Here is a 23152-nt window from a genome sequence, read left to right as displayed (position 1 = left end):
CTGGCAGGATAAAGGTCATTTTGCAAAAGTTACAGTAAAGTTTGCAGAACTGGAAATTTATCTTTCAAAGTTCTCTGACTGAGTTACATAAATACGTCTAAGGCTACATAAATATGTGGTTTGCCAGAGGCACCACATTTTCTCTGTGGCAAGGACCAACTGAACCCTGCCAGAAAAGAGTTCAGAGGAGGACTATGGATGTCAGATAAACATCAAACCCAGGAGTTGAAAAAAGAGAAAAATGTTCAGCTCACTTGTGATCTCCTTTGGGAGTCCCATTTGCAGTTATCTTAGTGTTCTAAGGTTCCTCATCTAGAAAAATGGGTAATTTTAAGAATGCTCTCAGACGACCTTGTCGGGACCCAAAACTCTATCATCGATTTTCTAACTTATCCTTGAAACATCCCTCTGAGGACATATTTTTGTTTTTTAGGTTAAGAAAGCAATGATCATTTTAACCACTACTGAATCAAGTCTTCCATTAGAACAGACCCAGATTTCTGGTAATTGAGAACAATTCTCCTATCTCCACCTGAGCCTGCAGACTTATCCAAACAATTGAGAAGACGTGGGTGTGGTTGGAGAGGGGGCAGAAGGGGAATCATCCAGGCTGGCCCTCTCCTCTAGCCCCAGGCACCAACCATCCCTTCACTGTGCAGACTGACTTTCCAAAGGCAAGCCTTACTTCTGTGAATGAGTGGCAGTTCAGGAGCTAGGAGCTGAAAATAACTCACTGATGGGGAGGCCTAGAGCAGCACTGTTGGACAGTTCCACCTGTTAAAAAGTCCCTTCTCACTTTGGACCTTTTCCATCTAAATTCCTGTCCAGCAGAATTTATGACCCCAGATGCTCTCCCCATACAGTCACTCTCCAAGCCCCTCTTTTCCAGATGATTTCATTTCACCCAGTTTTCTCTCTGTTCCACCACTGCACCCGAGAGTTCTTCACACTCAGGGGCTTCTTATTCACTATCTAAATAACTAGTACATAGCATTGGGTCACCCCTACTCTAATGAGAAACTTGGACTTTATTAGGGACAGGAGGATTCCTACATATGGGCAGAAAAATCCTTCTGATCTTAAGATTTGAAGGATTCCAACGAAATTGACTCTCTTTTGTCAGTCTACACTAAGTCTACAAAGTCATCGATTGTGTGTTCTTTGGGTTTCGGTAGCACCCTCTCAAAAAGTTCTGCTTTTGAATGATCACCTGGAGAGGGAGCATGCACCGTGCCTTGCACATATGTGCTGAATGAACTTATAAGTACAATCATAAATCAATCAGCTTTTCTCACTGGGAGAGCCCAAAGGGGCTAAGGGTCCGGATGCCTGGAAGAGACAGATGTGGCACAGTATGTAAAACCTGAGTGGCAACATGAGGGGCATTTAAGATAGATCTGTCTACCAAAACTCTGCTAAGGTCAGGTCCCAGACTAGTTTTTCTGGACACCCAGGGCAGCAAGTATCATCTATGTGCTGGAACAATTTTGTTTGCTCCTTTCTCCACCTTCTGGAAGCTTTGTGGTGGAGCTAGGACCAGGATATAATTCCCCGACTCTCCCATGTTTCTCAGCATGAAGCAGGAGAGTCCGAAGGAAAAAAGGATGGCGAGGACCTTCTCAGAAGAGAATCATTGTTTGTAAGGCTGGCCCTGAAATCAGCCTGGAAATCCAACAAAACATGCATTCAACACATGAATTAGTTTGTTGGATTGTTCTCTCTTAATTACCCTGTTGTTTAATAAACCATAATGATCTCTCAGTACTTCCCCAAAGGACTGCCCCGAGGTTCTCCTTTTAAAATGGACAAGTGATGAGTGATGATTGATTAGCCTGCCGAATCCTTCACTTAAGAACTTGTCAAGAGAAAGAAGAAAATAGACTTAGCTATTTTGATTTGGCAGTGAGCTCAAGCAAGCTACATCCGTAAAGCAGTAAAAATGTTTTTGACAAGGGATGTCATTTAAACACGTGTGGAGTCCCTCTGCTGTCATCCGAGAATAAAATCCTGGCTGTTTCCTATTTTTATTCTTCTTTTTCTATGGTCACTTGGGATGGGCCACAAGAGAGGTCGGGATTCTTTATTCACTACATGCTCTGAGGTTTTATGGACTTTGTCTCACCTTTTGAATCCCCTGCACTATTGCCCCAAGTTTCATTTTATGCATCAGCGAAAGCCTCAGCCAAAGGAAAAGAAGTTTTCTTCCCATTGGAGTGGAATTCAGGAATTTATCTTTCTTAAGGTCCCGAGTCAAGCTAAATTATGTTACCTGGGGATGCTGCCAAAATGCAGGTCTGTTCTGTTTTGAATCATGAAACCACTAGTGGTAACCTTATTTCCAGACATTTGAGATGAAAAACAGCAGTACATGATGTGCTTTACAAAAGCGGACTGCCATGTATGTTGTGCCTTCAACCTAGTTTTCCTGGTAATCTGAACACTGACCTTCAACAAAAAAGGGAGGCGAGATGACCAGGGCTGTTTATTATTAAACCGTATTCACATATTAGTTGACTGACAGCCCAGTGACCAACTTCCCTCAACATCTTTCAAACAGTTTGCCACAAATGTCCCATCGTCTTTTCTTTTTAACTCTGCAATGTTCACTGATCACTCCCCCAGGTTACACAGCAGAAAGAGGCAGTGTCTCCGGCCAGCCCATTACTGGGAGTGTCAGTGAAGGAGCTGTAGCCAGTTATCACTGAACTTTGCTTTAATGTCTCTATAGTCACGTCTCTCTTAAGGCATTGTCTTATTTTGTTGGGTAAGTGTAGAATTAACTTTGAAGGAAGGGTGATTGGTTGGCTGGTCAAGACCCCACTGCTAAAAGTTGACTGGCACTCATTTGACTCACTGTTCTCAACAAGGTGTCTTTCTTCAGTTATAAAAAGATTTGTTAACAATCATCTGAGCTTACCCAAAGGATGCTGAATTTTTTTCTTTTCCAGTAGTTCAAAAAACAATCCTTGAAAATAGTATATAACAGCACTGTCCAACAGAAATATAATATAAGCCACACATGTAGTTTAAAATTTCTAGCAGACATATATATTTTTTTAATCCTCACCCAAGGATTTTAGAGAGAGAGGAAGGTGAGGATTAAAAAACCTCGATGTGAGAGAGAAATATGGATTGGTTACCTCCTATATTGTGCCCTGACCAGGGATCAAACCCACAACCTAGGTGTGTTCCCTGACTGGGAGTCAAACCCACTGCCTTTCGGTGTACTGGACAACGCTCTAACTAACTGAGCAACCTGTCCAGGGATCTAGCAGCCCCATTTTTAAAAAAAAAAAAAAACAAAGAAATAGGTGAAGTTATTTTTCACAGTATATTTTATTTAACCCAGTAGGCCCAAATACTGTCATCTCAACATGTAATCAACATAAAAGTTATTATATTTACATTATTTCTTTCACATTACATCTCTCACATCTGGGTGGAGTTTAGACTTCAAGCATACCTCAATTTGCTACATTTTCAAGGTCTCAGAAGCCACATACAGTTGGAAGCTGCCACACTGGCAAACTCAGGTATAGCATTGCCCTGCACACTCTCTGACCTAAACAGAAGTTTAGGGAAAGGGGGAAAATAGAAATGTTAACCAGGATCTCTTTTCCACATGGCAGCGCACTGAAGTGTAGTGAAATGTACAGATATTGAGATGTAAATAAGTGACACTCTCAGGCCATTTCCATTCTATTCCTTTTTAGTTAATACATGTCATCCTTCTATAATAGCAAAATAACTCAAGCTGACTTCTTCCCTTTTAGAATAAAGGAAATGGGGATACTTGATAATGAAGGCACAGTCACTTTGAAATACAGCCCGGCAGTACCTCAAAAGGGTAAACAGAGTTGCTACGTGACTCGGCCATTCCACTCCTACCCAAGAGAAGTGAAAACACACATCCACACAAAAACTGGTACATGAATGTTCATAGCAGCTTTATGCACTGAAACAACTCAAATGCCTATCAACTGATGAATGGAAAAGTAAAATGTGGTATATCCATACAATAGAATATTATTTGGCAATAAGAAGGAATGAAGCAATTGACATGCTACACCCATGCTACAACATGGGTGAGCCCTAAGGACATTAAGCTGAGTGAAATAAGCCAGATACAAAAGACCACATATTATATGATCCCACTACATGCAAAGTCCAGAACAGGGAAGTCCACAGAGACATAAGTCAGCTTAGTGGTTGCTGAGGAGCAGGAGCAGTGGGAGTTGGAGGGAAGTAGGGAGTGACAGCTAAGGGCTACAAGGTTTCTTTCTGGGGTGGTAAAAGTGTTTTAACATTGGTCATGGTCATGGCTGCACAATTCTGAATTATGTACTTTAAACCGGTGAAATGTACAATATGTGAATTATATCTCAATAAAGCTGTTATAAAAAATAATGAAAGACTGCAACTTGATGTCTGAGGCCCCTGTATTCCTCATGCATTGCATTTTAGCAAATGATCATATGAGATTGAACATGCGACCAAATATAGATGGATACACATTTGTATTCAGCCAATATAAACAAACAGTGGTTGAAATGTTGAAGCCTATATGTTTCTTCTATTTGAAAAAAGAAAAGTAGAGCAGCCCCAGGTTAACTTTTCCGTAGCCAGAGTTAATTAAGAAAAGTAAGTTGCAATATCTCAGATTTAAGCCCTCCCCAGCAAGAGGGGAAGAGCCAGCTTTTTCCATAGCTGCATTTTCAGGACGATGCATGGTGGAGGGTTAGTCTGGGGAAAGGGTGGCAGGTTCTGCAAATACACAGGCTCAAACTGAGAGCCCCTCTAGCTCCTGCAATCCCACTGTCCTGCTCACCCCCCCTTCCTCCTCCTCAGTTCCAAAAATGAGCTTCCAACCTCAGAGCTGGCTTTCAGCATCAGCTCTTCCAGAAAGCAAATGACTTACCCTTAGCAGAGTATTATCCTCATTGATTTTTTTGTTTCATACTTCTTTTACAATGCTTTGTTTTACAGCTGGTTTGTTATTGTTTTATTTTCCCCCAAATCAAAAGTGTTTCCAACACCACACTGTCACACCTTTGAAGTGACAGCTGCTTAAAAAAAGTGCTTAGTTTTTGTACCTTCTATTCATGGTGGTATATAAGACATTTGACAATAACCAATCACAAAAGATCTATTAAAAATAAGAAAGAATTAACCACACACATACACACAGACACGGAAAAATAATTAGTTGCCTAATAGTCTTAATGCGCTTAAAGTTGGCAGCATGTGTCGTAACATCGTGTGTGCCTGGATTGCTCCCCGCGGAGCTGAGAGCTGTCAGAGGCCGCTGCGGCTCTGCTACTCCCCTCGCTGACCTTTGAATCCCAGTGGCAGATGCTATCAGTGACCCCAGTAAGAGTCAGAGACATCTTGGAGTCACAGATTACAGTATCTCTCGCTTCATTCCTGTTGTCACAAGTCCATTATCGGCTCATTCACCAGTGACAGCTACAGCTCTCTCCTACTCCCTAACTTCTACTTTCTCTTCTTTCTCTATAATACTGTTTTGTACCACCACATCAGGAACTCTCAATACAGCTGTTCCACACAGAGTGCTCTGTTAAAACACTTTAGAAGACCGGTTATTGTAATCAAATCAAGCCTAAGTTCTTTTGCCTAGCTCTCAGCTCCCCAACCCGCCGTTACCCACCCCCACCACGACTTAATGTACCCACCTAGCTCCAGGCAGGTTTTCTGTTTCTCTCGGGGCTCCTTTTCTCCCCAACCCCATTTGCACTCTGAGCTTATTGCTCCCTCTCCTCACCCAGAGTCCCAGACCACTGCAATCGTTTCTCTTTTCTTTCCTGATTTTGTCTTGTCTTCACCACAGATCTCCACTCCTACGGATACACTAACTTGGATTGTTTGCTGTTGTTCCATGTGAGTGAGTAACTTTTGTCTTCACTTGGTTGTAACATCCTCACAGTAAGGACCAGAGTTACTACTCTGAACCCTTCACAGCATCCAGCACACATTAGGTGCCTTACAGACACAGCATTTAATGACTGACTATCACTGGATATCGGATTCCAGAGCTGGGGTGCCACCTCTGTTTGTGGGTGTATATGTGTCTCCTTCCCAGCCACAGACCCCAGTCCATTTCCCCATGAAGACAGGCACTTCATGCTCCTCAGTGCTATGGCTATACCTTCATTCTGTCTCTTTTCTGTCTTGAGGCTCTCTCCTACTGACTGCCGGGGGACTCCTCATTTTAATGCCCTTCCCTTACATAATCACCTTTCTCTACTGATTTCTCTGATCACAAGTTCCTCCACTCTCTGCAGAATTAATAGCTTCAGAATCTGGTCCTCTATTTATCCTCTATTTCTTTTCAAGTATGACTATGTTGACTTCTTTCCTCTGCTGTCAGACCTGGGAGAACCATAAATATTGGTGCCATGTCTTAGCTAACCAATCCAGGGTCTAGCAAAGGAGCATGATATAGTAGGTTCATAACAGATGCTGTTGTATTTTATTCAATGAGTTCCTAGCTCAGGCCCAAGACTCGCATATATTATAACAACTCACTTTCTATTCCTACAGCAAATTAATCCTTTTCATAGAAGGTGTTTGAGGAGTCCTTCTTCCCAGCATGTAGGGAGTGAGGCCCTTATCCCAGGGGACCCCATCCAGCCTCTGTCTCTGCAAAGCAGGATTCCATGGACCTACATTTAAAGGCAATGTCTCCTGAGAGCACATTCTCCCTCCAGCCCTGGCTCCCTACCTGCTTTTCGAAAGAGAGGGGAGAAGGAATAGACCTAAACAAAACTGTTGATTATGAAAAGTTTGTGTTTCACACTCTCCTTTCTGAGCTCCTGCTCCACATCTAGAAATTTTTCTTCCCCAACCTAAGATCCAAACATCTTTCAATGTTTCACATCTCTGAAACACAAACCTTTGATAACAACTTCACTGATGGCAGCTACATCTTAGGAAGGAGGTTTTCTGGTTAAATAGATCACCCTGAAGTGCAGATATGACTGTTAGTGACCTGCACCCCACCCTTCCTAAGACTTCCCTAAAGTAATTGCATGTCACTGGAGCCCTATAGTCTTAATTAAGTTTAAGCACAAAATAAAGTAAAATCAGCTGAATCAGACACAAAAAAACTGTCTTTCTGAAGACGTAAACAGACACCTGAATCTACCTTAGCTGGAGATTTTTGGGCACTTCAGCTGTCTCCCTCGGAGGACCTAGAAACTCTCTGTTACCCCCTCCCCAAAGGTGGCTCTAGTTTATCTTCATCCGTCTCAGAAGTACCCCTTGAAGATTTTTTTTTACTTTTCCTGATTTCAGTATGTGCTTTGATTAACTGCATGCAACATGGGCCTATGCCTCCACTGAATTCAACTTCAGAAAATGTTCTTCAACCACACACAGGCACCTTCGAGGATATGCCTACTAGATCATGAGCCTTGGTAAGATTAAAAAAATATATAAGAACACTCTGAGGACAATGCACATTTTAAGTACGCAAAACTTGACTCTTCCTTTCTCAAATATTTGTTGAGCAAAGAAACTGTCCCAGGTACAATGATGAACAAAACAGACAATATCTGTACATTGAACTTACACCATGGCAGTGAAAAATATATTTTTTTAAAGTACAGCAGTACCTCGGCGGTACTCATTGTTAATTCATTCCGGAACTCGTGATGTGTACTGAAACCTATGAGTGCTGAATGATGAAGCATTTTCTCTTGCAGATAGGTGGCATGACTCATACAAATTCTAGCAAGTGCAACAAGCCCTGAGCTAGTGCTGAGTTCTGAAACATTATTTTTGTCATCAAAATGCAAGTACAGGGTTTGAGGAGTTCTGAAGCATGAGTACTGAGGTATGATTGTAATTAAAAAGATGCAAGGGTGACGTCCTTCTTCCCGTAATCCATGGCCCTTGAGAAGTAAATACGATGTCCTGTCACTCCCAACCCCAAAACCTCCAGAACTTTCTACTATCTCCAGTCTTTTCTTTCCCTCCCCTAATTCTTTTCTTTCCTCTTCCTTTAGCATCCCAAGAATTTCAAAAATTTCAGCTCTCTCCTACTGTGGCACTACCTAAATCCAACCAAATGCTCAGCAAGGAAAAAATAAAGACTTTCAATTGATCAGAATCCACCTTTTCTACGTGTTTGCAATTATAAATATAAAAAATAGTAATATTCTTCCTTCTTTCCTTCCTTTAGTCTTCCCTTCATTCTAATGCTGGCTCATTCACAATTTTCAAAGTGAGGCTAACTGTTTACAAAAAGGCAGAGAGGGAAGGAATTGACCTAATAATTTCCCAGCTGGGAATAGGACTAGCTTAAAAGCTTTTTTAAAGTGTTCCCACTTTACATAACCACAATCTTGGAGAAAAGAAAAAAGCCCTAAGATACAGAAGACCACTGGGTCTTTTTTTTTTTTTTTTTAACTCTAATACTTGATAACTAACCCAAAGTGAGAAAAATCACAGATCCCAATGAGTCCTCTTCTCCATAAGGGGCACAGCTAAGTGATTTTTTTCTTTTGTTGATAACTAGTGGATTTATGTTTTCATTCAATATGTCCTGCATTAACATGAGAAGCACAAAGAAAAATTTCATAATCTGATAAATATAAACAGATCACTGAACTGAGAGAAACTGCCAAGGTTTCTTGGGATTATTAATGGAAACATTATGCTTTTTATTAAGTTTGCAGACACATGTATCTGAATAATTACCAACTGATTTTTATAAAGCTAGGAGGGAATAGAATCTTCCATATTTGAGTGTAGATATCTAGAATAAAGTGAGTTCAAAACACTTATGCCTAGAAAATGCTTCAAAACCTCTAAAGTTACACAAAAGAAGGAACACACAACCAAATGGAAAACCAAGAATCATGAGATCACTAATATCTTGAGCAAAACTAGTGAGATGGGAGTTCTGCATCTGCCAATATTTGCTAACTAAGTTTTGCATCTGATACCTGCAAAATGTATCTGGAATGAGGGCACTAAAATATTTATTCTGAGTTGTTAGAGAAAACAATGTAACATAAATTAATAATTAAATATAAGCATATTTAATTATTATATATTTATATTTAAATTGAATGCAATAGCAGAATAGAGCCTTGGATCACATTATCGATGAAACCTGTGTGGCCTGAAGAAGTTCTGGAAATCATCTACTCTGATCCCTTCATTTTTGCAAAAGAGTTTTTTTGAGACTCACAGAGTTTACATCATTCTGTAAAATTCACATTACTAGTTACTTAATATGTAGTGAAAGAAAGACTACAATTCTGACCTCCATGCTTCCAATTCAGACCTCTTCAAATACCGAGTGGTGCACACATGCGCACACAGAGTATACACATATATGTAGATGTGTGTGTACCTGTATAGACAAAGAGGGAGCAAAAGAGCTCCAGTGAAGTGCTGATCTCAGTATTTTTAAAGCTTGAGTTCTCGTTCTTTATCTTCCTCTCTTGATTAATAATGAGCATTTATGGAGTACTTGCTGGTGCCAGGCATTGTGCTAAGCTCTTCACTTACATGAATTCATCGTCGCAATGCCCCTCTAACAAGGCAATCTTGTTATTCCTCTTTCCACGACAAGCAAACGAAGGCTTGGTAGTGTAATGCAGTGTGTAAGGTTGCTCAGGCTCTCTGAGATCCTCATTCACAGGCTTCACTGTTCATAGGAGATGCATTTTGGTCTATTAAAAGTGGAACAAAGACTGAAAGCTTCTGAACCAAATTATTTTATTACACACTTTCTGAATTGTGTTTGAAATGAACATAGCCGCTGTTAATAAGTAGAGTAGATTCACATGGCCTCAGTTTAATAACAGCTGTGTTTGATGGCATGTGCAGCATATGGAGAAGGAAATTACCTTCCAACCTTCTTTCACGGGCTTATACCAAACAGATTCTCACACCTCGTCCTGAACCTTTTCTGTGGGCAAAGGAAAGGGGCTGCATCTATGTATGGCCTCTTCGTTTGCACAGAGCGGGAGAGAAGGGTGGAAAGGAAAGTCCCAACATTATCCAAAACCACTGAAGTTTTGCCAGCACTGAACTTAACAACACCACTGGAGACAGAAAGAAGAGGCGGCTCCCATTCCATCTGGCATGTGGTGCCCTCTATTGTGCCTTTTGAAATTCTGCGGGTGGGAGGGGAAGCAATGTGTAGGTTTGGCCGATAGTTTTCTTTTATGCAAATGCATCATGGTTGAAAAACTCTGTCTGCTTCTCATTAAATTTGAAATTCCCAAAGGCAAAGGCCACACCTCCCTTCTTTATTGTGCATGATGCCCAGCAGATTATGGATGGTTAATAAATGTCACATCATTTTCATACTGCATTGACCAAGAATGACATTTTCCCATGAGTTCTTCTTGCTTCAATTTCTCAGCAAATGTCACAAAGTGTATACATTTCCCAAGAAAAAGGCACTATGTGAGGCTGGCATTCCTTGCTTGAACCTCTTCCCCAAATTCCCATTAATGCTCCATTCACCTTTTCCCTGGGCGAATGCACTTCTCAAGTTCCCCATCTGCTTCATTCTCTTTTTCCAATCCCACCTGCAGAATTTGCATATGACTCTGACACTTTATTTCATGTTGACTCCATCCCCAAATGGCAGCCTTCTATTCTATAATATAACCTTTAAGACTCTTTGGGGGAAGCCTTTGACAAGAATTATGAACCTGGCCATCCCTAATATGGACATTTTTAGGAGAAAATGACTGTTTTCATAAGGATTTTTACATCTTTTGTTTTCCAAGAATTTTTTTTTTAAAAAAATGAGTTATAACATAAAAAGGATAATGAATAAAATAATCAAGCACATGGAACTTGTTTTATTCATCTTTGTACCCCATGGAAAATAGTCAGTGAATGCTCATCAGAATGACAAGTATTTCTATTTCCCCTCAATTATATATTTCCAAAAGTAATTCAACAGTAAGACTTCTATGTAACATGTGAGGTAAAACCATCACAGTATGTTGATATTTCTTATCAAATGGCCCGGTTAAAGCACAAAATGTGAGACATCTTGAGGATTTCCTCTTACAAGTACAAAATAAAATAAAACCCATAGAGGAAAAATATAATTCTCTCTCACTTATACTTCTTTGAATCCTTGAGCTTACATTGAAGACTCAAACTCTAAAAAGAGCCATGGTTTTACTTATGCATTTTCCTGCTTCTCAGAACAAAAAAGGACACGTTAGAAAAAGTTGTTTCAAATATCAGAGAAGAGAGGACATCTTTAGGCATTTAGAATAAGAAGGTAGTCTGGATTTCTGACGGGACTCTTGTAGACTTCTAGTTCCACTCTCCCATGTTCCTGACAAGTCTAAGGTCCTTCATCTTCTGCAGTGTGTGAAAGAAATTGATCTGTGTGTGGAAATATTCACACACACTGCACTGACCCAAAAATACTACTGTAGTGTATAAAAAGAGAAGCCTGTTTCAATTGTGGCCAAATGTCAGTTTTCAAAAACTTAGAGTAAGATAAAAATGAAATATTCAAAGAAGCAGAAAGTGTTCTTAGTTATGACTCAGGACAGGAGACCAATTTTGCAATATTTCCTGTAGAAAGAGTTGTATTCACTGGGATTTCAGACTTTCTCCATTTTTTTTCTAAGTTCCTCTTCTGAAAAGAGTTGTTTCTTCAAAATCTGCTTACCACTAATGAGAATACTAAGTTTCAAGACAGCAAAATAACTTTTGTTCATTCATTTATTCATTCCCTTCACTATCATATTGATTTGTTTTTGAAGTTTTTTCTTCCCTTATAAACTGTCAAAAACTAAGAACTGTGGGTTCTTCAGAGTTCAACACCTTGTAGCTCCATTTGTGACACAATTACAAATCATTTAAAAGTAAATTTGTAATTATTTTGTGAGTGAAATTAATTTTTCAATGTATTATATAAAACATGATAATTTTATAAGCAGACCTAATTATAAATATAATAGGTCCAATCATAATTAAATTATATTATTTAATAATTAATAACCACTAATTTAACATTACATTTTAAATACATTATGTTTTATAATAGTATATATTATATTTATAATATTATATGATATATTGTGGGTATTAAATTATACATAATAATCTTGGTCAGAATACTTCATTCTTCACCATATATTCTACCCCAATTAGCCCAAGCCGACCAGATCCAGCCCAGTCCCTTTGTCCAAAGCTGATTCAGGAAAAGAAGTCTGTGGTTCAATATTTGCCAGTGAGGGAAAGAGTACTAGGGACAGTGTACTAGGGAAAATTACTAGGGAAAAGCTACTAAAGGCCTGCTGGGAGAACTTCCTTACTCTCCAAAAGGCACTAAACAAAGACAGTCTGTTATGTACCTGGAATGGCTGCAGCCACCTTTTGACTACTATGTCACTTTTAAGAATGCATATGTTACTTGAAAAGTAACTAAATAAAATTTATTATAAAAAAAAAAGAATGCATATGTTAATGTGGTTCTTTCTACCTGGAAGGAACTGCTCTCAGTATTAACTTGTTCAGTTCCCACCATATCCACACAGGTAGATAATTACCCCCATCTTTTAGATGAGGATACTGAGGTACCGAGGGGTTTAAGGCTATACCAGTAGGTGGCAAAGCCGGAAAAGGACCCCGGCAGCCCAGCTCCAGTACACACTCTCTTAGCCACGAGGATGTGATACCACTTCTTTATGAAGGCTGCTCTTAGCCCCAGCACGTGCTAACTTCCTTAAAATGTATTCTTTGCTGGTGGCCAGCAAACCTTTAAATTTAATAAAAAAGAAAATAAAGAAAAAAAATAATGAAGGAAATGAAAGGTAAGGAAAGGCAAAGCTAGGCCCTGTAAGAAAGTAGATTCCTTTGATAATCTCTGAGCAAATTACAGCCCGGGTACAGGACAGAGGATACAGGAGTGAGGGCGGTAAGATTGTGGTGAAGGGAGGATAAAAGGTGGGAGGAGTCTGAGGCCTAGTGAGCTTCACAAAGGAAGAGCTGAGGCAACACCAAACCAAGGATGGTGAGGCCTGGGAAAGGGAAGAGAGGAGTGAGCATAGTCAGCAGTTTAATGACAGCCACAGTTTAGTGCAGAACAGTGATATATCAGGCCCCTCATATATGTTATTATAGATTTTATAGTCCATGTACCCTGTAAAGAAGGTTTTCTTGCCATTCCCACTTCGAATAAGTGAAGTGAAGCTTAGAGACATTGGATACCTTGCTAGTAAAGGGCTAAGCCAGCGTGGGAACCAGGACTACCCAATTCTAATGCCTTGATCCTTAGCTAGCCACCATGCTGAACATCAAGGGGCACCAACAGGCAATGTGAGAAAGAAAAAGAGACTCTAGTCCACAACTGTGCTGAGGACCTTGGTCTTTCCTCAAAACCCATGGCTGTAGGACATCTTTCCCTTTCCCAGGGGCCTCCAAATGAACAGCTCAAATCTTTCAAGGAAAGTTTCCAAGTTCATCTGTTTTAAGTTGCTTAGAGTTGCTAGCAAAAGGAATAACTCTTCCCCACCCTATCCCCAGCAACCAAATGCTGGAAACAACCTAATGTCTTCATGCTGTTGTAACAAGAAAATGGCTGAGGAGTAGTTTTTCTCTAATTTTTCCAAAAATAAAAACAAACCACATTCAGCTTTAACCCAACTGTAGGAAAAACAAATTATTGCCCTTTTTCTCCTTCCCCACACTCTTGCCAGGATTCATAAGTGAATGAAAACCAGGGAAGGCAGGAGTATAGGTTGGATTATATTTGAAATGGTTGAAAAATTCAGGGCTCAAGTGTTCAATCTATACATATTTTGAAATAATGAAATATAAGACCATGTATAAGCAACTTCTGAGTTAATCCACACATCTATCGTCATTTATTTTCCCATAAAAAATTTGGGATGCTCTGAGGAAGGACAGATCTGTGTGCTTCTCAGTCTTGAGTCAAGTGGAAAAAACGATGAGGACTGAAGTGAAGTTGAATCCATTGTTGGCCATGCCACGCAGCCTGGTCAGCTTCAGTCTCCTCATTTGCAAACTGCAGGTAATTCCCACCTTGGAGGAGTCTTGGAAAATGAAATGAACTAATGAAGGGGTCACTGCCTAGCACAGAAAGGATGTTTAATAATTTTTTCCATGTGAAAATGGTTTAAAAAATCATAATCTTATGGGAATGTGGTATTGCACAAATTTTTACTGATAAGCAATAAACACTAGGCAGGGAGGATCTGACCTTACCAGTAAGAAGGTCTTAATGGGAGAAAACATGAAGCCTGAACAAATACTGTTAAGACAGGTTAGGAATATCACTAGTATTTATAATGATAAAAATTACAAAATCGCCTCATGTTATTTTTTTTTTAAATATGGCCAGAGAACTCCCCTGTCTGCTTGACGAAGCAGAGGGCAGAGGGGCCAGATGAGTTTTTCTTCAAATCCCCTGCGAGGTGATTTCGCCTGACAATCTCTTTTGCATCTACTTCTCTGCATGCTATTCGACACGACATTCCCATACATTCAGAAATATCAGCTCCATTAGGATTTACAAAACCACATAAACAAACCCCTCCCACTAAATGATGCAAATGGCTTTGAACATTTCAAAGAAATCCCATTGGGGCACCAAGTCAAGACTCATTCCCTGCCCTTAACTTATCTCTCTGCCCAGGGTCAGTCCCTGGCCTGATGTTGTACCCTTTCTATCCAGAGATGTTTGGAAAAGGTGCTGCTGAAAAGCCAGCCTCACGCTGGGCTTATTTAGTCATTCCCCACAGGAAATGATGGAAATTCCTGGCATTCTTATCAGAGAAAGGGGTGAACTCTGCTGGTGTCAGTCTTGAAGGGCTCTGGTGAGAGGAATGCGTGCAGCCCTGCTTTGTAGTTGGAGGTGGGTAACTTCAAAGTGGCGCCTTCTCCAAATCCAGAGACGAAGCCAGCCTTCTGGGAAGGGTCCCAGGAGAGGGGAGACAGGCAGCCTGGTCCCCAAGCCCAAACAACCACAAGTTGAGGCATCCAAGTGTTTATCTTGAGCAGCCTCCCAAAGACAGTTCAGCATCCTCTTGGTAAACTCTTCCAATCCTCTCTGCACTAAAAGCAGAAACTCACTATGTGCGTCACAAAGAACCTTTCTTTCTATTTGGCTAAGCACATTGGTGCTGCTACTTTTCAGAAGCCCAAGTGGTCCTCTACACTGTTAGACATTCAGTTCCTCTAAATCTTTCAGCAAGGCAGATGAATTTGGAAGGAGGGGATGGGAGGTGAGGGGGTGAAGGGTGGGGTGCATGTGTTGTGGAAGGGCTAGGCTCTACTCAATATAGATATCTCAGGCTGCTTCCACATGCCCAGAACTGTGCAGGTTAAACTATTTAAAACTATTCTTAGTAATCTGAAATCATTATCCAAGGGAAGAGAGGGAAAATAAAAAGGCCAGCTTGTTTGAAACTATTGGTTCTGGGAGGCCTGTGAAGTCGTGAGTGAACAAAACTATTCAAGGATACACTTCAGTAAACACGCTTAGAAAAAGGCATTGGATACCCTTTTTTGGCTGTAACCCCCAAATAATTTTCAGTAGTTTTCTTACAATTTTTCCACTTAGTTTTTACAAAAGATGACTCTCCTCCATAGAAGACTGCTTCCTTTTACTTTTTGTTGCTGTTTCAAAGTTTGCAATTTTTCAGATCTTTTTTCTCTCATAGCTATAAATAGTCCCTACAGCTGTGTCCCTAGGAAGCAATTTTGTCAAACATAAACAACAAATATTTTCAGCTGCCCCCCGTTGCTCACTCTCAACCCTTAAGTCTACCTGTGATTGTCACAGGCGAAACCACATTATCTCCTGCTCCTCCATCATCCTATTATTTTCCAAACACAACACAAGACACCCCAATGCAACCAGTGAAATAAAGGCAGTCTGTCCCCACCCCCTCAGCACAGAAAGGGGCAGAGCAGACTCTAGAGGAGGGCCCAGGACATCCAGGTGGTACCTGCCATCAGACCCAACACTGCCTGCCATGAGGCTGGGACAGTGGACAACTACTATCCCTGGGCCCTCTTGCCTCTCTCAGTTCTTAGCAAGAGAGCAGGGGGTGTGATGGGACAAGAATCCAGGAGGCTTCTGGAAATCAGAAAGTTCCAGGGACCTACTAAATCCTAGACACCATATTCAAGCAGCAGGATCAAACAGTTGAAGGGGGAAGAACCTAATATCGTACATGGGATGCTCACATGTGCCAGGCACTGTGCTAATCCAGTACCACACTTAATTCCACAATGCCCCTATGAAATAGACCTAGTATGAGACTTTACAATTTTAAACAACACTGTGCCAAGGTCACAGAGTTGCTAAATGTTGGAACTCAGATCCAAAAGCACATACCTGGTTCCAGTGTCCACACATTTAATCACTGCACCCACTGCCCCCCACTGCCCCAGAATAGATGAAAGGCAGCCATCGAGTAGGAAAGATGACACCTGGCCTGCTGGCCTCACAAAATTGTTGTGAAGGAAAAACACGTTTAGAAGTCCTTTGGTAAGATAAAAGTGATACACAAACATGAGCTAGATTTGTTATAATCGTGTCTACATGGGTTAAAGGGCAGGATCTGGAACTCACTGTTCTTCCCACCCTTTTCCCCTTTACCTGTGGAATTCTGATGCACTCATCTCTTGGAACTTCAATGGTATTTTCTTCCCTCTTACTCCCTATCATTTTAATGAAAAAATTTTTTAAATTTAAATGCACTCTTGTTAATCGTAGGATAATCAGAAGGTTTCAGAAGAAATTTGAATCAATTTATCACAATTTCTAATTTTATAAATATATATTAATCCCTTAGAATATGAACTGATTCTCTTTCTCTTTCTGCTAACTCTAACAATAAAGGCTTCCAGAACCATGTGTGCTATTTTTGAAGAAAACGGTAACTGAGAAATAAACAGAAGGATCTCATTGTAGTATATGTCATATTCTATCTATACAAAGTAAAAAATTATATACTGTACCTCCTGTTCCAGAGGATGAACTCTGCCACACTGTAACTATAGCTATATCCTGAATTAATTAGCTCTGCACACTGAGACCAAGAAACAATGACCCTCAGAGCCTGGTTTAATTTTTTAAATACTCACTTCATTAACCTTTCAAATTTTCCCCTCATCAGAGTTTTGGTCAGAGGTGAAAGTAAGTGGCAAACCCATCAGACTTAACTCCATCTCCTCTTCAGACGCCTGCCCAGAACTTTGGGGAGGGGGTTAACAAGCATGTCATAGAAAGAAGCTGAAGAAAAAGAGGAGACCCGGTTGAGACCAGAGTGCAACAGCAAATCCCCAAATGTCCCAAAATATCACTATACTAGATCACTAGAGAAGATCACCTGTGTTGCTCTTCATTGTAATATTGTATTGAATTTTAAAAAGTACAGTAGTATTATATAAACAGCCCTGATGTTATGTAGCACATGCTTCTGAATAACTATGTATAAATAACTTTGGAAATAAGCTACCAGGTAACAATTTGCTAAAACAGTGGCCCCTCTGTCCTGCAGATAATTAACCTCTGGTTCAGCTGGACCTTAAAATCAGGTCGTTATCATTGTACTTGCATTAATTAACAAGACATACTGAAAATGAGACAATAACTAAACCCTATGGATTATCCACTCTGTTTTTGGGAAAATAAAAGCCAACAACATCACCATATTTGGAGGTAAATCACACTTTAAATCTCTTTGGGAATGAGGATCCAGACCTGTCATACTCTGATATTCAGCAGTAGCGACACAAAAATGCCCAGAAAGTGATGACAGTCCCAGAGCTCAGCAGAGCGATCATGTCACCTTTCTTTTTATAGTGCCATACCTTCAAGGCCCTTGTCCATCTGGTATCTCTCTTAGTCTCACAAAAAGCTTGCAAGGTAGACTTACCTACCTTGGCAGGTGTCACTGCTCACTGTGCAGATGCGGCATCTGAAGCCCACAGAGTTGAAGTGACTGATTTCAAGTCACAAGAGTAAGTAGGAGCAGTGCCTACAGGGCTTCCTGTCCCTGGACGCCTCCTACCACCATCTCCTTTAATGGTTAGAGTTTAACCAAACCCAAAGGAATGGGCTCTTGGGTTCTGCTACATTCAACGACCAGCTCTGGCCCCTGCTTAGGAACTGAAAACCCATTTACCTTCTATAAAACCAGTCCAGAGTCCTAGTTCCCACAAAAAGTTATGAGGCTTCCTTGACAGGATCAGACTGGGCGTACCGGCCACGTTAGAGTCCTGACTCTAGGACACAGAAGTTGAGACAGCACCTTAACCTCATTGCTGACCCTTCCCCAAAACTGCTCTATCCTGGGAGTTAGAAGACCCAGCAACCATCCCCAGTTCTAGCTAACTGGGTTAAGAAGAACTTAATCTACCTGGGCCTCACCTTCCTTGTCTGTAAAATTAGGCTGGTTTAAGTGATCTCAAAGGCTCTTCTATCTCCAAAATTCTACTTTGCCCCTAGGTTAGATATCCACCACTTTGCCTAAAAGCTAAATCCAAGAATCCTCAACATCGGAACAATTCTTTCACAGCCTTTTCCATGGGTTTCATTTTAATTTCATCCCTTTCTTCTACTTGTGCCACTTGGTATCATTCTCTTCACTCCTCTCTGTTTATGCTGTGCAGTATTTCTAAGTTATTTTCACATCCCTCTGAGTCATCGTTTAACCACCACACAGTAAATCCTTTCTGCAACTTATTATTTTTCATGTGTTTTTTTTTTTCACCAAATCCCCACCCATCTAGCTGGTTACATGATCATTAAATTTTAAACAACATTTCTCAAAGGTCACTCTTTTTAAAGAAAACTTTTCTTTTGGTTCTTTATACCTCTACTGATTTCCAGCTGCAGATTTTAAATCTACTGATTTCCAAAATAGCTAGGCACGTGCACATTTCCTTTGCCTTATTTTGACAAGTTTGATTTTCCTCTTTATTTCTGCCTTTTCATTTTTGTTTTCCCTCCCTCTATAAGTCTAGGTTTCATCTCCACTCTTGCTACCACCTTCAGTGAAGCCTCCACAGGGAAGCAGAGCACAGGGTACCATCCAGAAATACGTGGATGTGTAGCTACGGAACAGTGCCATGGAGGAGGGAGGGAAGGACTGAGCAGAAGCCACTCTGCCAGCATGTGAATGGAGCAGCTACAGGCTTGGCACAACCACACTCCCATTTTAAAGCCCTATCTTTTCCCAGAAAGAAATGCAGAAGTGTGTGTCCAGAAGGAAAATTGCTAAAGCAGTGATGGAGCCAGAGCAGCTGGGGGTTGTTAACTTGAATCAAAGTCCAGCCAGGATTTCTTTTTAAGCAACAGGAAGTAGATTCACTCTCTTTCATATTCACTCTCTGTGTCTCTGTCTCTGTCTCTCTCTCTCCCTTATACACACACACACTTTCCTTCTCCATCCTTCTTTATTTCCTCTGGCCACGGCACAGAAGCAAGCTGGACAGAAAACCTCAGTTCCTTTGAACTATCTTTGGAACTTTGCAGTGTTTACTAGCAGTTCAAAGCCAAATTGCAGGGTATGAAAAGCATGGGCAAAGCAAAGAGCCTCCGTGTGCAGCAGGGTAGGAGGCAGAGGAACACGTATTAGTTCCCCATGGCTGCTTCACCAGATTACCACATATGTGGTAGTTTAAAACACAGAATTTTTCTTTTATGATTTTAGAGGCCACAAGTCTGAAATCAGCTTTGGTTGACTGGACGATGTTGGCAGGGCCACACTCTCTCCAGAGGCTCTGAACAGAAAACCCATTTCCTTGCCTTTTTCAGCGTCCAGTGGTCACCTGTGATCTTTGGCTGATGGCACCATCCCCCACCTTCAGAACACATCACTCCAGTCTCTGCCTTCATCATCATATTCATGTTGCCTTCTCCTCTAGGCAGTCAAGTCTTCCTCTCCATCTCTCTTATAAGGACACTTGTGATTGCATTATTTTCTTTATATTTGCCCAACCAGATAACCCAGGGTGATCTCCCCATCTCAAGTTCTTTAACTTTATCACATCTGCAAAGCACTTCCTGCCATACCAGGTAATAGCCGGGTTCCAGGGATTATGGGATGGACATTTTGGGGGCCCTTATCCAGCCTACCGCAGAGGACTTGTGTCTGGTTGGGTTTCTAGAGGAAGTCTTCTCACTATCTTACTAATATGGACTGAGTTATGGGCATGGGGCCTGAGAAAAAAAGGAAAGATGTTTTCCAATGATCAAAAGGGAAAACTCCCATGTATTTTTGCCCCTGTCTTGTCACATGTTTACCTTCCCCACCATGTTCTGTCTATGAAGCCATTTGGTTGGTACTCAGCAAACCCCATACACATCCTAGGCCTGAGTGCAGTTCCTGTTCCACTGCCTTCAGCACTGTGAGAAAATCATACAGAAACTCAGTTTCCCACTAAAACTGGGCCTCGGAGCCACATGTGTTCATGTGCGTCAAAAGTCCCGCAGTCATCTTGCTACTGTATCCCAGATCAAGCACAGAGGAAGAAAGAGCTTTGTGAGAACTCACCAAACCTCTTGTAACCAAAGGACTGCACCTCCTCCTCTTCTGTGAAGTCGTCTGCAAGAGAAGAAAAGACATCATGTTAACTGGAGTGAGGCCCAGAAGTGCAGGGTCAGTGCAGGACTCAACTGCTGTGATCTCCGCCTGCTCCACCCTCCACTTCAGCACAGTGGCTTTCCTTCTGCTCCTGGAACACACCAGGCTTTCTGAGAAAGACCACAGGGCCTTCCTCCTGCTCTTCATGTGACTCCTCCCTGTTCAGGTCTCAACTAAACTATGACACTTTTGGCATGCCTTTCCCAACCACCACCCAGCCACTGCCTGCCACACCACCCTCCTTTAATATTACTTTCTGATACCCTCCTGTGTGTGTGTGTGTGTGTGTGTGTGTGTGTGTGTGTGTGTGTGTGATCATGAGCCCTGTGAGCAGAAATGGTTTCTGCCTTGCTTCAAAAATGAATCCCCTGTACTTAGAATGGTGCCTGTCACACAACAGGCACTTAATAAATTTTGTTGAATGAATGACTGAATAATTATCCAAAGAGCGAAATTATCCTCACGTGATGGGGCCTACAGATCTCTCATCAGATGCTGAGCTCTGGGGTCATCTCTTCTAATAACTGTGGCACCTCAGGAGCCCAGCATGACTCCTGCAATGACAACCAAATCCTTCCCTACTCTCCTTCCATTGGATAACTGGGACTGACAGAAACTGGGTTTCCCAGTAAATGCACTCACTTCCAAAGACAGCATTGCTGTGGAAATTCCTACCTTTAAGAGCCATTGTGGAAACAAGAGAGATGTCATGTCAGCCAAGCTTTCTACCAAAGAAGCCTGAATCCCCTTTCTAATGTGGACATGATGCAATCCCCTATCACACCAATAAAGCACATTTCATTTCACAGTGCTACCAGGTGTGGGTTCTGGCAATTAACTGTGCAATTAAAAGACACTTATTATGAGTAAAGGAGTCAAGACCAGGGAACCCTAATTATTCTTGAGTCAGTCACTTCTACTGCCCCCAGGTTTCTCCCCACGCGTAATTCAGTTCAGAAGCACTGATTCAGCACTTGCAATGAACAAGAGACTACCAGGCGGTGGGGCGCCAGAAATGGGTAAGACATGGCCCCTTCCATCAGGAAGCTGACAAGCTTTCAAGGAAGAGAGGCAAGCAGGGAGAAGATAAAGCCTCTGTAATCATCTTTTCAGCCCCCACATAGGACACAAGACCTGGCTATATCTGAACCTTGAAGTGTTGTGGAGAAACCAAAGATGTATGATATCTGTAATATAACGTGGTGAACCTTAGAACACTGGTTCGTTATGAAATGCCATGAAAACACATGTAAGAAAGCAATTACTTTTAACAAGGGAATGGAAAAGTGTGATAGCTTTATATTTTACCATTGTTTCCTTATTCAGACAACAGGGGAAAGAGATTGTTTGGAATCTAGAAAGCCAGGTGTTCATAATTAAAGTAGTTAGTCTTTTGATGCCAAGGATTAAGGGTTAGTTTTTTCTACCTAGAAGAACAAGCTTACAACCAAGAGAACAGCACCTTTCTCCCTGACCAGTAATTGGTTAGTTCAACAAATACATATTAATCCCCTACTCTATATGCCTGATTCACTAAGTAATTCTATCCTATTAATGGCTGAGCAGCTGGTTCTAGTCTCAGTTAAAGAGAAATCCTTATCTGCTGCTTCTGCTTAGAAATCCATGCATTTACTGATTCATTCGGTAAGTGCTCACAGCCTAGGGGAGTTGATGAGACATGAACAGAAGTGACAGATGCCACCCAGACGTCGGCTTCTCCTGCCAGCTCCAGCCCCTCCTCTCCTGGGCCAAATCTGCAAAAGAATCTACTCACATGCAAATATTGTGGGTCAAGTAGGCATCACTGAAGATTTCACAGTGAAACAAAACAGCAGTTTATGCTGCATCCCCAGCAGCAAACAGCTTAAAATTTCCCATTGGACATTTCTGTTCTCCCCAAAAAGTTCTTTTCAGCAGGCCCACCATTAGTTTGTTTGTTTGTGTGTTTGTTTTCCTCTCTGATCTTTTTCCCATGCAGCATTTAGTCTGACTGACTCCTTTCTCCTTCCTGAAATTTCCCTGGGAACTTCAAATGCCTCATATTTTTGTTATTAAAGCAGTTCAACTCAGCCTTCCAAATTAACATACCCAAATCATTAGGGGGTTCAAGAAAACAAAGGCATTAGAGGCATCCCCCTAATAGAACTCAAGAAGGGAGGGTTTCTGCATCTTGTCTTAATCCTCATCCAAAAAGAATTAGGAAATTTTATAGTAGCTGCTTACAGTGGTGGGGGGAGGGGGGATAAGGGGATTAAATGGCAATAAAAAAATAGAATAAAAGAAAGAAAAAATATATAAATTTCTATCTCACCCAACTCTAAAATTAGATAGAAAGTTACAAGACACACAAAAGGTACAAATAAAGTATCACGAATAATGTCTGACTGGGATTATCAGGAAGGTCTCATAGAGAAGGTTTTTTTTTTTTTGTTTTTAATCCCCACTCAGGGATATACCCATTTATTCCAGAGAGAGAGGAAGGGAGACAGAAACACTGACATGAGAGAAACATC

General features: G+C 41.1%; 1 protein-coding gene across 2 annotated transcripts in view; it reads right to left on the bottom strand.

Annotated features, from left to right (window-relative positions):
- COLEC12 (collectin subfamily member 12) overlaps window positions 1–23152 on the bottom strand; it is a 233281-nt gene that overhangs the window by 166070 nt on the left and 44059 nt on the right. For both annotated transcript variants that reach the window (XM_053664309.1, XM_053664310.1), the window contains exon 2: window positions 20550–20600. In XM_053664309.1, coding sequence (XP_053520284.1) covers window positions 20550–20600 — 51 coding nt within the window. The remainder of the gene's footprint in view (window positions 1–20549; window positions 20601–23152) is intronic.

The sequence above is a fragment of the Artibeus jamaicensis genome, unplaced genomic scaffold (genome assembly GCF_021234435.1).
Source record: "Artibeus jamaicensis isolate MK-2021 breed Jamaican fruit bat unplaced genomic scaffold, CSHL_Jam_final contig_354, whole genome shotgun sequence".
In the NCBI taxonomy this organism is placed as follows: Eukaryota; Metazoa; Chordata; class Mammalia; order Chiroptera; family Phyllostomidae; genus Artibeus; species Artibeus jamaicensis.
This window is presented reverse-complemented; position numbering and strand designations above follow the sequence as displayed.